The sequence below is a fragment of the Carassius auratus genome, chromosome 8 (assembly GCF_003368295.1).
Source record: "Carassius auratus strain Wakin chromosome 8, ASM336829v1, whole genome shotgun sequence".
NCBI lineage: Eukaryota > Metazoa > Chordata > Actinopteri > Cypriniformes > Cyprinidae > Carassius > Carassius auratus.
Window position 1 is genome coordinate 25,613,642 of NC_039250.1, and position 15,193 is coordinate 25,628,834.

General features: G+C 45.4%; 1 protein-coding gene across 1 annotated transcript; it reads left to right on the forward strand.

Moving 5' to 3' along the window:
- Positions 1–2,944: 2,944 nt before the first annotated feature.
- LOC113107787 (solute carrier family 35 member E2-like) lies at positions 2,945–14,605 on the forward strand. Its single transcript, XM_026270503.1, has 9 exons — positions 2,945–3,112; positions 3,940–4,311; positions 5,227–5,362; positions 5,953–6,080; positions 10,474–10,594; positions 10,684–10,737; positions 11,498–11,570; positions 11,956–12,101; positions 13,848–14,605. Exons 2-9 carry the CDS (start codon positions 4,041–4,043, stop codon positions 14,083–14,085), a joined length of 1,167 nt encoding a protein of 388 aa, XP_026126288.1. The 5' UTR covers positions 2,945–3,112; positions 3,940–4,040; the 3' UTR covers positions 14,086–14,605.
- The last annotated feature ends 588 nt before the right edge of the window (positions 14,606–15,193 follow it).

A 15,193-nucleotide genomic window follows, 5' to 3' on the forward strand; every position in this document is an offset into this window, starting at 1 on the left:
TGGCTTATTATCTCACACTTCTGAGAAAAAAGTCAGTATTATGTATGATAAAAAGCCACAGAACTGCAAAAAAAATCTGAATTGCAAAACTGTGAGAGGTCAAAAATCTCCTGTGTATTTGTAAAGGACACAATAATCTCTCTCTCTCTCTCTCTCTCTATATAAATATATATATATACTCATGTTCTGAAAACAGTCACCACCCATTACTTGCTCTCGTTTTTGGGGTTTATCCTCCCTAATAAAGACTCTTGCGGTGTGGACTCAGATCATGGGTCTTGTCGAGGCCTAGACCGTCAGATTAGGATTATCTGATGTGTATATTCATTCATTCTCCCCATAACTGTCTTTCCAGAAAATCCCAGAGGAAGATTAGGAAGTGAAAGAGCAGACAGTCAATTCATGAACAAAGCCTGCAGTGTGTTTGTGAGTGTGTTTCATTCAGTTCTTCCCAGACCAAATGATCTGAGCTACTATCCTCATTCACTTCTCTCTCTCTCTCTGCACAGTTACTGCATGTAAATACCAGTCTCTTGGTGTATTTCTAGTCTCGTTTCTGGAAACAGCTGTATTTCTTACCCAGTGACCACTCACTGAACTGACTCCGATCAGAAAACGAATCGTTCTTTTGAGTCGATTCTTTTTGACGATTCTTTTTGACGATTCAGTGGAACGCCTGGTTTTAGTGCTGAGCGTCGAGGTTGGAAGAATATTACGAATAATTAATAACAATATAATAAATTCTGTCGGCCAGAAACAGTGCAGTCTAAACCGTGTGTGAGTGTGTATTTAGTGTATGATTCCTGAGCATCATATGACACAGCTGCTGGGAAAGACCTGTTTCTCTCTCACAGTCAGAGCCAAGTCATTTGTGTTTTACAGACAGACAAGTGAACAGAGAACATCAATGAGTTTTTGGATCCCAAATGTATTCAAGATGAATGATAAGATAATTAGTCTAGATGGAAATAGGGGTCCACGCGCACCCCCCGGCTTTTTTTATGCTACCTGATTTTTTAAAGTGTCTATTTTCATATTCTGCCAGGTGCCAAGCTGAAATAATGTCCCAAATGGTTCTTTTTTAACCCTTTGCTGCACCTGACCGGAACCCGAAAAATCAAAAAGTGATATAAAAAGTGGCATAACATTAGAAGTAAACAACATACAGAGACAAATGAACACATTTTCCCATACAACTCTGACCCCAGGAATTTAATGCAATGGTTATTTTGGCATTTGACAACATATTGACCTTATTTCTGGACAAAAATCACTTTAAGTTATGACTACAAAGGTATATCTTAATTATAGTTTCAAATACTTACTGAAATTCTTCCAAAACAGAGAGCAGTGGGAGATGGTGATCTGCAGGTATGAACCGACGGCCACCAGCTGCAAAGCCCCAAAAATCAAAAACTTGCAGTTTATGCTCAGTCAACTTTTTGGACCTTTTTGGATTTTTTCTGTAGTTATTTATTTATTTTATTATTATTTTTTATTTATTTATTTAAGTTAATTTGCTTTGTTTTGTTAACTTCAAAAGTAAAACTATTTTAAATATCTTCAGGTTCAGGATAGGTGAAGTAAAAGGTTCAAATAAACCCTATTTCAGGCTGTTAAGTATAATAAAAACACTGTCGAATTAACTTTTTTTTTTGCTCTTTTCGACCACAGATGGTCAAGATGTTATAAAACATGACAAATAACAATTTCTGGGGTCAGAGTTGTATTGAAAAATGTGTCCATTTGTCCATTTTGTTGAGTTGTTTACATCAAAAGTTATGCCACTTTATGTCATATTTAGATTTTTCGGGTTTGGTGCAAAGGGTTAAAAATAATAATAACATTATTAATAACATTATTTCAGCTTGGTACCCAATTTAATCTTAAAATAGACACTTGAATGATAAAGAAATATCAGGTTGTGGGGAAAAAAAATCACCCCATGCGTTTGAGAAAACGAAAGAATTTGGCCATTTTTTGCTATTTTTGTCCAGAAATAAGGTCAATATGTTGTCAAATGTCAAAAATAATCATTCCATTAAATTCCTGGGGTCAGAGTTGTATGGGAAAATGTGTTCATTTGTCTCTGTATGTTGTTTACTTCTAATGTTATGCCACTTTCTATATCACTTTTAGAATTTTCGGGTTCCGGTCAGGTGCAGCAAAGGGTTAAAAAAAGAACCCTTTGGGACATTATTTCAGCTTGGCACCTGGCAGATTATGAAAATAGACACTTTAAGGATTTTAAAAAATCAGGTGGCATAAAAAAAGCCGGGGGGTGCACGTGGACCCCTATTTTCATCTAGACTAAATAAAGTTTAATGCGTAGTGCATCGTGAAATATTAAATTGATAAATCGTGCGCTGATTGAAAATGTTTGGTTCTCAACATTCATTCAATATCTTGTTTTGTGTTCCTCAGGAAAAAACAAAAACATTGGAGCGACCATGGACTGTATAAAAAGGGAGCGACATAAATCATAAATCAATTATATAAGGTTAATTTTGTCATTCATATCGTTACGTAATTAAAGCTGCGACAGTTGACTGTCTAAACCATAGTTATGTATATTACGCTCCAAACATTCCACATTTTTTCGGTTATTTAAGTGCTTTATCTTGGTATTTATTATGCACTTTTTTTTGTAAATGTGAAATCATTTCTAGCACTATTTAAACCACATCACGTCATAGAATAGTGAATAAGTGTGCGATTTGTTTGTTTGGGACGCAACTATCGTGTTTATTTAAACTTCCGCAAATTGTCGTTGCTCTCGTGATTCCAGTCAAAGCTGCGCTCCAGTTGCGCAGGAGATGAAAGCGTCTCCGGTAGGACACAGTCACGCGCAGAGCTGCGCAGCTTGTGCTCCAGATGATCCGCACAAACATCAGGAAAGAGACAGAAGACGAAGACTCCAGCAGCTGGAGTCAGACACACACACACACACACACACACACACACACACAGCCCTGAGCTGGAGACGTGTCGCTGCCACACACACACCTCATGATTCCAGCTGAACCTTGTCCTCAGGCTCATCGCAGCGTGTGAAACAGTCGCTGGAGAGCAGATGAAGTGTATCTCGCTGGAGCTCGGAGGAACACACTGGGTTGAGTCTTATGTTTTTATTGTCTTGTGTTCAGATCGTGTCTAATCTGTACTGATCTGATCGAGCGCTAGAGATGACTTTCTCATTCATTGTGTTGGAGGAGTAATACATTGATAGAGTATAGACAGAATATAGCCAACTAAACAAACACACTAGACAAATAACTAAATCAAGCAGCTAATTCTTCTATATATACATTCATCAATACGCCCTTCACCTGTTCAGAAGTCTTTGTGATCTCGTTAGTGAAATGTCAAACGAAGCATCTTTAATGTCACAGAATCGGACAGTAAGGTCTGAGCTTGAGTGTCTTCAGTGTGTTACAGCTCTCTGACTCTCTCTGAGCTTCTGCAGATCTGAACAAGCTCTTAAACCCCAGCAGAAAGACTCACTTTCATCACGCCATGCCATTATACCCTGCCTGCACTGCAATAAAACATCAACATCTTCCTCGGTTTTGTGTTTGTTTTACAGTATGAAAGTCAAGAGACACTGTCAAAAGATTTCTGATAAACAAAATTAACTAAACATGTTCAAGCTAAAAACAAGAACGACCATCTGTCAATGAGAAGCGAACACTTTTAGTTAAGCTGATACCTGTTCTTGTTTTAATCATAACCCTTCTTTTGTTGTTTTAGTATCAGTAAAAGAGTCAATGCACAGCGTGATCAGAAGAACAGTAAAAGTTGTTTCCATATTCAAATGTGTGAATCAGAGCTACTCAAGCTGTGTTTTGTAAATGGACGTGTGTCAGAATCTGTGTTTGTATACATTGAGTTGATTCCTGGTCTCATGCAGTATTTGAGTGTGTGTTTGTGTGTTGTCAGATGGAGCAGCTCTCTGGACTCTCGTTCCCCGTGTGTCTGCTGGTGTCTGTAGTATGTGAAGTCTGCACACAGTCACTGTTGTATTGCTGGAGTCCTGCAGCATGAGTATCTCTGGGAAGTCGTGGCTCTGGCCCTCGTTCAGCAGCTTCAGGCCTCGGTCGGAGCGAGTGCTGCTGACCCGCAGCGAGAGCACACCTGGAGAACCGGTGCTGAAGATCACCATCACAGAGACCACGCTGATCGAGGCCGACGCCGGCGTCTGGAGCTCCAGGGCTCTCTCATACCTGACGCTCTGGTACTTCTTCAGCTTCTGCACGCTCTTCCTCAACAAGTACATCCTGTCTCTGCTGGAGGGGGAGCCCAGCATGCTCGGTGAGATACACGCTTACACAACCTCCTTCTGACTCAAACCACTGCTGGGTCACTCTGATTCTCAATAAACCTGTCTTTACAAACAAAGACATGCAAGTGCATTGGGTTTCGGGGTTAGATGTGACATAAGATATTTTACTGAGGTTAATTTCATCATTTATTAGCATTTGCCTCGAGACACATTGTGCTTTACAGGAAAAGTTCACCCCAAAAGTTTAATCTGCTGAAAATGTGCTCATCCTCAGGTCATCTTCATCAGGTTTGTAGAAATGTAGCACTGCATCAGTGTCTCATCAATGGATGCTCTGCAGTGAATGGGTGCCGTCAGAATGAGAGTCTGATAAAAACATCACAATAATCCACAGCACTCCAGTCCATCAGTGAACATCTGGAGGAGACAAAACCTGAAACACATCCAGCATTAAGATGATTTTAACTCAAACACATAGAGTCTGTAATCCATAATAACACTTCCTCCAGTGATAAAGTGCATCTGCTGTTGTCTCTCACAGATTAGTTTAGATCTGTTTAAACGCTGCTTGATCTGTGCAGATTTCTCTCCTGATTCAGACCAGAACACTGTTTCACTGGAGGAAGTGTTATTCTGGATTATAGACTCTATGTGTTTGAGTTAAAATCATCTTAATGCTGGATGTGTTTCAGGTTTTGTCTTCTCCAGATGTTCACTGATGGACTGGAGTGCTGTGGATTATTGGGATGTTTTTATCAGACTCTCATTCTGACGGCACCCATTCACTGCAGAGCATCCATTGATGAGACACTGATGCAGTGCTACATTTCTACAAACCTGATCTCTGATGAACTGAGGATGAGCACATCTTCAGCAGATGTTCATTTTTGGATGAACTGTTCCTGTAAATGTACATCAGTTAACAGATATTCTGCGTCTTTCAGGTGCCGTCCAGATGCTCTCCACGACTGTCATCGGCTGTGTTAAGACCTTCGTGCCTTGCCCCCTGTATCATCATAAATCCCGCACAGAATACCCCCCTAACTTCCTCATGATCATGCTGTTTGTGGGCCTGATGCGGTGCGTTCACACTCACAAGCCTTCATTTGTTCCTTCATGTGTACTATAGCTTGATAGAGACACACAAGTCTACTGATGCAGTTTAGTGGATAAAAGAGCTTCACTTAACTAAACTAGGTGATGTGATGCTGCATGTTTGCTGTAATAACATGACAATATAAAAAAAAAACACGTCAAGGGAACATTTCACCTCAAAATCAACAGAAAGAGATTGGTTTTATTTTGTAAGGAAAGGAGGCCTGTTTTTAGGACATTAATGTTTTATTTGTATTGCAACATTATATATATAAAAAAATGATACAGTAATGCAGTAACAGAAACCACACTTTTAGGACTTTTTTTACTAGCATCTCCAGTATATATATATATATATATATATATATATATATATATATATATATATATATATATATATATATATATATTTCTCTAATACTGAGGGTGAATGTGCTTCTTGTTTCCGGAGTGTAATGTGAGATTCACACCACAGTGGTCGAGTCTGGGGAAACACCTACTCCTGCTCACCTGATAAAGAAAGCTCTGGAACCTGTTTTTCTGGCACGGCGAGCTCATTTGTCTTCTTCTCTCAGGTTCACAACGGTGGTGTTGGGTTTGGTTAGTCTGAAGAATGTGGCCGTGTCATTCGCTGAGACGGTGAAGAGCTCAGCGCCCATCTTCACGGTTATAATGTCCCGCCTCATACTGGGAGAATACACAGGTGCTCCTCACACACACCAGCTCACACACTCCTAATGCACTTCTCACTCCTCACGCAGTCCTCACACACTCATAACGCACTTCTCACACACTCCTCACTCACACCAGCTCACACACTCCTCACGCACTCCACACACACACCAGCTCACACACTCCTCACGCACACAAGCTCACACACTCCTTATGCACTCCTCACACACACACCAGCTCACACACTCCTCACACACACACCAGCTCACACACTCCTCACGCACTCCTCACACACACCATCTCACGCACTCCTCACGCACTCCTCACACACACCATCTCACGCACTTCTCACACACTCCTCACGCACTTATCATGCACACCAGCTCACACACTCCTCACACACTCGTAACGCACTTCTCACACACTCCTCACACACACCAGCTCACGCACTCCTCACACACTCGTAACGCACTTCTCACACACTCCTCGCTCACACACTCCTCGCTCACACACTCCTCACGCAAACCAGCTCACGCACTCCTCACACACTTGTAATGCACTTCTCACACACTCCTCACTCACACCAGCTCACACACTCCTCACGCAAACCAGCTCACACACTCCTCACGCACTCCTCACACACACCAGCTCACACACTCCTCACGCACACCAGCTCACGCACTCCTTACACACTCCTCACGCACACCAGCTCACACGCTCCTCACACACTCCTTATGCACTCCTCACACACACACCAGCTCACACACTTCTCACACACACACCAGTTCACGCACTCGTCACGCACTCCTCACACACACCAGCTCACACATTCCTCACGCACACCAGCTCACACACTCCTCACACACTCCTCATGCACTCCTCACACACACCATCTCACGCACTCCTCACACACTCCTCACACATTCCTCACGCACACCAGCTCACACACTCCTCACGCACTCCTAACACACACCAGCTCACACACTCCTCATGCACTCCTCACACACTCCTCACACACACCAGCTCACACACTCCTCACACACTCCTCACACACTCCTCATGCACTCCTCACACACACCATCTCACGCACTCCTCACACACTCCTCACACACACCAGCTCACACATTCCTCACGCACACCAGCTCACACACTCCTCACGCACTCCTAACACACACCAGCTCACACACTACTCATGCACTCCTCACGCACTCCTCACACACACCAGCTCACACACTCCTAACACACTTCTCACTCCTCACGCACTTCTCACACACTCCTCACGCACTTCTCATGCACACCAGCTCACGCACTCCTCACACACTCGTAACGCACTTCTCACACACTCCTCACTCACACCAGCTCACACACTCCTCACGCACTCCTCACACACACCAGCTCACACACTCCTCACGCACACCAGCTCACGCACTCCTCACACACTCCTCACGCACACCAGCTCACACACTCCACACACACTCCTTATGCACTCCTCACACACACACCAGCTCACACACTTCTCACACACACACCAGTTCACGCACTCGTCACGCAGTCCTCACACACACCAGCTCACACATTCCTCACGCACACCAGCTCACACACTCCTCACACACTCCTCATGCACTCCTCACACACACCATCTCACGCACTCCTCACGCACTCCTCACACACTCCTCACACACACCAGCTCACACACTCCTCACGCACTCCTCACACACACCAGCTCACACACTCCTCACGCACTCCTCACACACACCAGCTCACACACTCCTCACGCACTCCTCACACACACCAGCTCACACACTCCTCACGCACACCAGCTCACACACTCCTCACACACTCCTCACACACACCAGCTCACACACTCCTCACGCACACCAGCTAGCACACTCCTCATGCACTCCTCACACACACCATCTCACGCACTCCTTACACACTGCTCACACACACCAGCTCACACACTCCTCATGCACTCCTCACATACACCATCTCACACACTCCTCACGCACGTCTCACGCACTCCTCATGCACTCCTCACACACACCATCTCACGCACTCCTTACGCACTGCTCACACACACCAGCTCACACACTCCTCATGCACTCCTCACATACACCATCTCACACACTCCTCACGCACTCCTCACGCACTCCTCACGCACTCCTCATGCACTCCTCACACACACACACCAGCTCACGCACTCCTCATGCACTCCTCACACGTTCCTCACGCACACCAGCTCACACGTTCCTCACGCACACCAGCTCACACACTCCTCACACACTCCTCACACACTCCTCACGCACACCAGCTCACACCCTCCTTATGCACTCCTCACACACACACACCAGCTCACACACTCCTCACGCACTCCTCACACACACCAGCTCATACCCTCCTCATGCACTCCTCACACGTTCCTCACGCACACCAGCTCACACACTCCTCACACACACCAGCTCACACACTCCTCACACACTCCTCACACACACCAGCTCACGCACTCCTCACACACACCAGCTCACACACTCCTCACACACACCAGCTCACACACTCCTCACTCACACCAGCTCACACACTCCTCACACACACCAGCTCACACACTCCTCACACACACCAGCTCACGCACTCCTCACACACACCAGCTCACGCACTCCTCACGCACTCCTAACACACACCAGCTCACACACTCCTCATGCACTCCTCACGCACTCCTCACACACACCAGCTCACACACTCCTAACACACTTCTCACTTCTCACTCCTCACGCACTTCTCACACACTCCTCACGCACTTCTCACACACTCCTCACTCACACCAGCTCACACACTCCTCACGCAAACCAGCTCACACACTCCTCACGCACTCCTCACACACACCAGCTCACACACTCCTCACGCACACCAGCTCACGCACTCCTCACACACTCCTCACGCACACCAGCTCACACACTCCACACACACTCCTTATGCACTCCTCACACACACACACCAGCTCACACACTTCTCACACACACACCAGTTCACGCACTCGTCACGCAGTCCTCACACACACCAGCTCACACATTTCTCACGCACACCAGCTCACACACTCCTCACACACTCCTCATGCACTCCTCACACACACCATCTCACGCACTCCTCACACACTCCTCACACACACCAGCTCACACACTCCTCACGCACTCCTCACACACACCAGCTCACACACTCCTCACGCACACCAGCTCACACACTCCTCACACACTCCTCACACACACCAGCTCACACACTCCTCACGCACACCAGCGCACACCAGCTCACACCAGCTCACACACTCCTCATGCACTCCTCACACACACCATCTCACGCACTCCTTACGCACTGCTCACACACACCAGCTCACACACTCCTCATGCACTCCTCACATACACCATCTCACACACTCCTCACGCACGTCTCACGCACTCCTCATGCACTCCTCACACACACCATCTCACGCACTCCTTACGCACTGCTCACACACACCAGCTCACACACTCCTCATGCACTCCTCACATACACCATCTCACACACTCCTCACGCACTCCTCACGCACTCCTCATGCACTCCTCACACACACACACCAGCTCACGCACTCCTCATGCACTCCTCACACGTTCCTCACGCACACCAGCTCACACGTTCCTCACGCACACCAGCTCACACACTCCTCACACACCAGATCACACACTCCTCACACACTCCTCATGCACACCAGCTCACACACTCCTCACACACTCCTCACGCACTCCTCACGCACACCAGCTCACACCCTCCTTATGCACTCCTCACACACACACACCAGCTCACACACTCCTCACGCACTCCTCACACACACCAGCTCATACCCTCCTCATGCACTCCTCACACGTTCCTCACGCACACCAGCTCACACACTCCTCACGCACACCAGCTCACACACTCCTCACGCACACCAGCTCACACACTCCTCACACACACCAGCTCACACACTCCTCACACACACCAGCTCACACACTCCTCACACACACCAGCTCACACACTCCTCACACACACCAGCTCACGCACTCCTCACACACACCAGCTCACACACTCCTCACGCATTCCTCACACACACCAGCTGGTTTGTAGCGCATACAGTTGTACCGTTTACCCCCCCTTGATATTCTTCTGGTTATTTCCCTACAGCAGATAATGAACAGGAAGTCTGGCACATTCACAGAAAGCATCTTAATACTGCGATTGAACTTTAATGTGTAAACGTGTTAACTATCTTACCAGTGACTTTAAACAATGTCCGGAACAATATGAACAGTATTGCCTCATACCAGGCAGAATATATTGATCTATCGTAGTGGATAGGTACCCTACTAACAGCCCCTGAATATATGGAGTGTGTGTGTGTGTGTGTGTGTGTGCTGCAGGGTTCTGGGTGAATCTGTCTCTGGTTCCTGTGATGGCGGGTCTGGCTCTCTGCACTGCCACCGAGGTCAGCTTCAACATGCTGGGCTTCTCCGCCGCTCTCTCCACCAACATCATGGACTGGTGCTGCTCTCACACAAACACACACACACACACACACAGACCTCACCTTACACTCCACACACCGTCTAATGCACCTCTTTCTCTCTCAGTCTACAGAATGTGTTTTCCAAGAAGCTGCTGAGTGGAGACAAGTACAGGTTCAGGTGAGAGCGCTGGTCTGACCTGTGCACACATGCAGCGCTGCGGGGTCACCGAGACACACTGACAACAGCAGGCTTCATTATCAACCACCACCACAGTCAGAGCAGAAAGTGCTAGAAATGAGCGTCGTCTTCTGTATTTCTGTCTCGCTTTCTAATACACACATCCAAACATTCTTTAATCAATATACGTTTACTGGAGATGCAACATATGAACTCTTGTTTTATGAGTTTATGCTTAAAATAAGGGAAAGATGATACAAGTATTTTCCTGTGACCACTGGCAGATTAAAACACAGCTTCTCATCTGATGTTGTTTTGCTTCTCAAGTAAATGATGTTGCACAGAGAACAAGACAAAACACTGAGCAAGAACAGCATTTGTCTTCCGTTTGATCAGAGGGTAGAGGAAAAGTGCAGATATTTTTAGTACAATAATTGTATTTTCAACATGTTTGAAAGCAGCGCACATACTGATACATTTCTATTTGGAGAACATATTGTTCCCTTCCCTTAAGTATTCTGAAACTGGAAAGTTTATCGTTACCTCCAGAAACCCAGTATGTGTGCAGATCTATAGATGAATAGCTCCAGACACAGATCAGAGCAGAAACACCTGCGGTGTGTTTGGGTTGCTCCAGGTGTGAAGCTCTTAACTAACTGGACCAGGTGTGTTTAATCAACACGAGCGAGAGTGTGTGTGTTTTGTGAGGAGTTACGCATGGTGTGTGACTCTCATGGTGTGTGTGTTTGGTCTGGTCTAGTCCTCCAGAGCTTCAGTTCTACACCAGCGCTGCTGCGGTCATCATGCTCATACCTGCCTGGATCTTCCTGATGGTCAGTCAAAAACACACTCCACACTCACCAGCCTCGGTGAATGCTTTCATAAAACAGTGTCTACATCAGAAATATATGAAGAACAACCAGTAAAGGGACAGTACACTCAAAAATGAAAATAATCCCATGATTTATTCCTCCTCAAGGCATCCTAGGTGTGTATGAGTTTCTTCTTTTAGACGAATCCAATCGGAGTTACAATAAAACACGTCCTGGCTCTTCCAAGCTTTATGATGACAGTGAATGGGTGTTATTTCTCAGTTGTCTAAAAGAAGTCCAATAAAGCACATCCATCCATCATAAAAAGTGCTTTACTTCAGAATATCATGTATCTGTGGCGCGTCAGTTCTGGAGTGTGTGTGTGTGTGTGTGTGTGTGTGTGCAGGACCTGCCTCTGATGGGGAAGAGCGGGCGCTCCTTCACACTCTCTCAGGACATCGTGTTGCTGCTGCTGTTGGACGGTGTGCTCTTCCACCTGCAGAGTGTCACAGCGTACGCTCTCATGGGCCGCATCTCCCCCGTCACCTTCAGGTGCACACCTCACCCATCATGACATGATACATCTCAACCCTTCTACATAACCAGATATATGAGGAAGATCAGGGGTTAAAAAGAGAGCAGAAAGTCTTCAGTGTTGATTCATATCTACCTCTGTGTTGTTTTCCAGTGCAGCGTTAAATCCAGATGCATTTACTTCAGATGCACAATGAAGGTGCAGAGTCATGTTTTCTGAGAAACTGAACAAAATGAAGAGAGTTTGTTTAAAATAAGAACAAATATCTGTCCAAGGAGTGTGAAAGCTTTGATTCGATTAGGGAACATTAATTAGTTGTTAATTAGCTTGCATATTATGAGCACACTGGCTTTTTATTAGTACTTATAAAGCACATATTAATGCCTTATTCTGCACGATCATATTTTAGATCCATACCTAAACTCAACAACTAATGATTGATAACCAGCTAATTAAGAGTTTATAAAGGCAAAACTCTTTAAAGGGGGGTTGAAATGCTATTTCATGAAAAATACTCCTTCTGGTTTGTCACAAGTTTGGGAAAGTTTTTTTCGAGTATGGCTCTGTGTGACGTTAGATGGAGCGGAATTTCCTTATATGTGTCCTGAGGCACTTCTGCCGGAAGAGCGCGCTCCCGTATAGCAGAGCACTGAGAGCACAACAGACTTCACTGATCAGAGCGAGAGCGTCGCCAAATGTCACAAAAGAAGTGTGTTTTTGGTTGCCAGGGCAAGACAACCCTGCACAGATTACCAAAAGAGAAACAGCATTAAGGGACCAGTGGATGGAGTTTATTTTTACAGAGCATCAACGGAGCTGTGCAAGTGTTTGTGTTTGTTCCCTGCATTTCGAAGATGCTTGTTTTACAAACAAGGTCCAGTTTGACGCCGGATTTGCACATCGTTTATTTCTTAAGGATGATGCAATCCCAACGAAAAAGGGTCACGATCGTGTGTTGGAACCGCAGGCGGTGAGTAAAACTGCTTCAAATATCTCTGCCTCCTTGTTAGTGCATCCCCTCCCATGCCGGAGACCCGGGTTCGAGCCCCGCTCGGAGCGAGTCGTTGCTGCTGCTGCTCTCGTTCAATTTCAGCCTCTGGATCTGATTCTGGATCATAAATAAACGGCTGAATCTGACTGTTAGCCATGGTTTGTTTTGGATGATGGTTTTGTCCTCACGGTAATGTCACAGCTTCCAAACGCTCTCAACTCAAAAGCCTACTGGCGCTCGTGATTCTTTAGCTCCGCCCACACGTCACGCCTCCAGCCAGTCGTGTTTTTCCGGGAAAAATCGGTACAGACTATCTTTCTCTTATGAATATAATAAAACTAAAGACTTTTTGGAGTTATGAAGGATGCAGTACTACTCTATAGGTACTCAAGATTAACAGGAGATTGAGTGAAAACCAGCATTTAATCCCCCCCTTTAATAGTGAATGTGTTCCCTTTTGTGAAGTGTTACCTAAGCTAGTTTCTCTTTGGATTCAGCCCAAACTCACTTTATTTTGATCAGTTCCTGATAAAACAAGGCTTCTGGGTTTGATGAATTAAGACTCGCTGCGCTGGAAAACAAGGCCTGAGAGAGCATGACTTTACTACAGTGTGACCAGAAGTACCGAGGAAGTTATTTCCATGTTGTAGTGTTTAGGAGCAGAGATGTTGTTTGTGTCAGAAGCAGTGTGGGTGGGCTGGAGCAGCTCATTGTCTGTGGGGGGTCAGAGATGCTGTAGTGCTGTACTGACGGTGTCTGTGTCCTCCCGCAGTGTGGCCAGCACGGTGAAGCACGCTCTGTCCATCTGGCTGAGCATCATCGTGTTCAGTAACCCCATCACGCTGGTGTCGGCCGCCGGGACCCTCATGGTGTTCCTGGGAGTCCTGCTCTACAACAAGGCCAAGCAGATTCAGAGAGACTCTCTGTTCCAGCAGGCTGTGGAGCAGTCCACCGAGCAGCAGAAGCCCAGCGCACACGACTCAGACAACACTCCTGATCCTCACGACTAGACCAGGAGGAGCTCCTCGCCGCTCAGGACTGACAGAGGCATGCCTTCGGGGACCCTCTGTACGTTTAGTCAAACTGACAGAGACTCTTTAGGAAGATGTAGGCAGTTAAACCCCAAACAGTTATCAGTCTCTTCTGTGGTATGACTGGATTTGATTGTATTCCTCCACATCCTCTCACTTGCTCTGGATCTGGAACAGAAGAGAGGGTTTTGTTGGATTATGCCTGTGTATTTTTCTCTTTTCCTGTTGTTGTTCTCTCTATAGTTTGTATGAATTGTCTCTCTGGGAGTGTTGGTTAAGTGATGTGACAGAAACAGACTCGTCAGATACTCGATCAAACTGCTGACACAATGTCTTCAAGGTTATGTTTAATCAATCGTATCAGCTGTGGTGGGTTGTGTGTGTCATAGTATCATGATGTCTGAACAAAAACCACTTATGGGAAGTGTCTGTATAATTTGGTCTTTATTTGTGCATTGGTAACATATTGTTTTATATGAATAAACCGTGTAGGAATGAGTTTGGGCTAGTGTTGTTGTGTATGAATGAATGATGCATTTTTATATAGCGCTTTATCGTGTATGGTTGTGCACCCAAAGCACTTTAAAATCATGTGGGGGGTCTCTCCTCAAACCACCATCAGTGTGCAGCAGTGGGAAACCGGTCTTGAGCTGAAGGGGGATATGGCTGTGGCTAATAAACCAGTTGTGTAAACCGGTCAATCCTGGCTCTGTTAACTGCCCAGGGACATCTGCTCCAAAATAACAACAAAAATAAACAAAAACAAATATTTATTGCATTACTTTTCCTAACAATACAACAAAAGGCAATAGCCAAGAAAAATGTATGTAAACTATACAGGTGCTGGTCATATAATTAGAATATCATCAAAAAGTTGATTTATTTCACAAATTCCGTAAAAAAAAGTGAAACGTATATTATATTCATTCATTACTCACAGACTGATATATTTCAAATGTTTGTTTCTTTTCATTTTGATGATTATAACTGACAACTAAGGAAAATCCCAAATTCAGTATCTCAGGAGACACCTGGTGCCACAGTCTAATCAGTTAATTAACTCAAAACACCTGCAAAGCCTTTAACT

What these genes read in the sequence shown, in the direction of transcription:
- LOC113107787 (XM_026270503.1), top strand. Translation starts at nt 4,041, where the DNA reads ATGAGTATCTCTGGGAAGTCGTGGCTCTGGCCCTCGTTCAGCAGCTTC. An exon ending in GGGGGAGCCCAGCATGCTCG is followed by an intron (nt 4,312 to 5,226) that starts GTGAGATACACG and finishes TGCGTCTTTCAG; the next exon opens with GTGCCGTCCAGATGCTCTCC. An exon ending in CATACTGGGAGAATACACAG is followed by an intron (nt 6,081 to 10,473) that starts GTGCTCCTCACA and finishes TGTGTGCTGCAG; the next exon opens with GGTTCTGGGTGAATCTGTCT.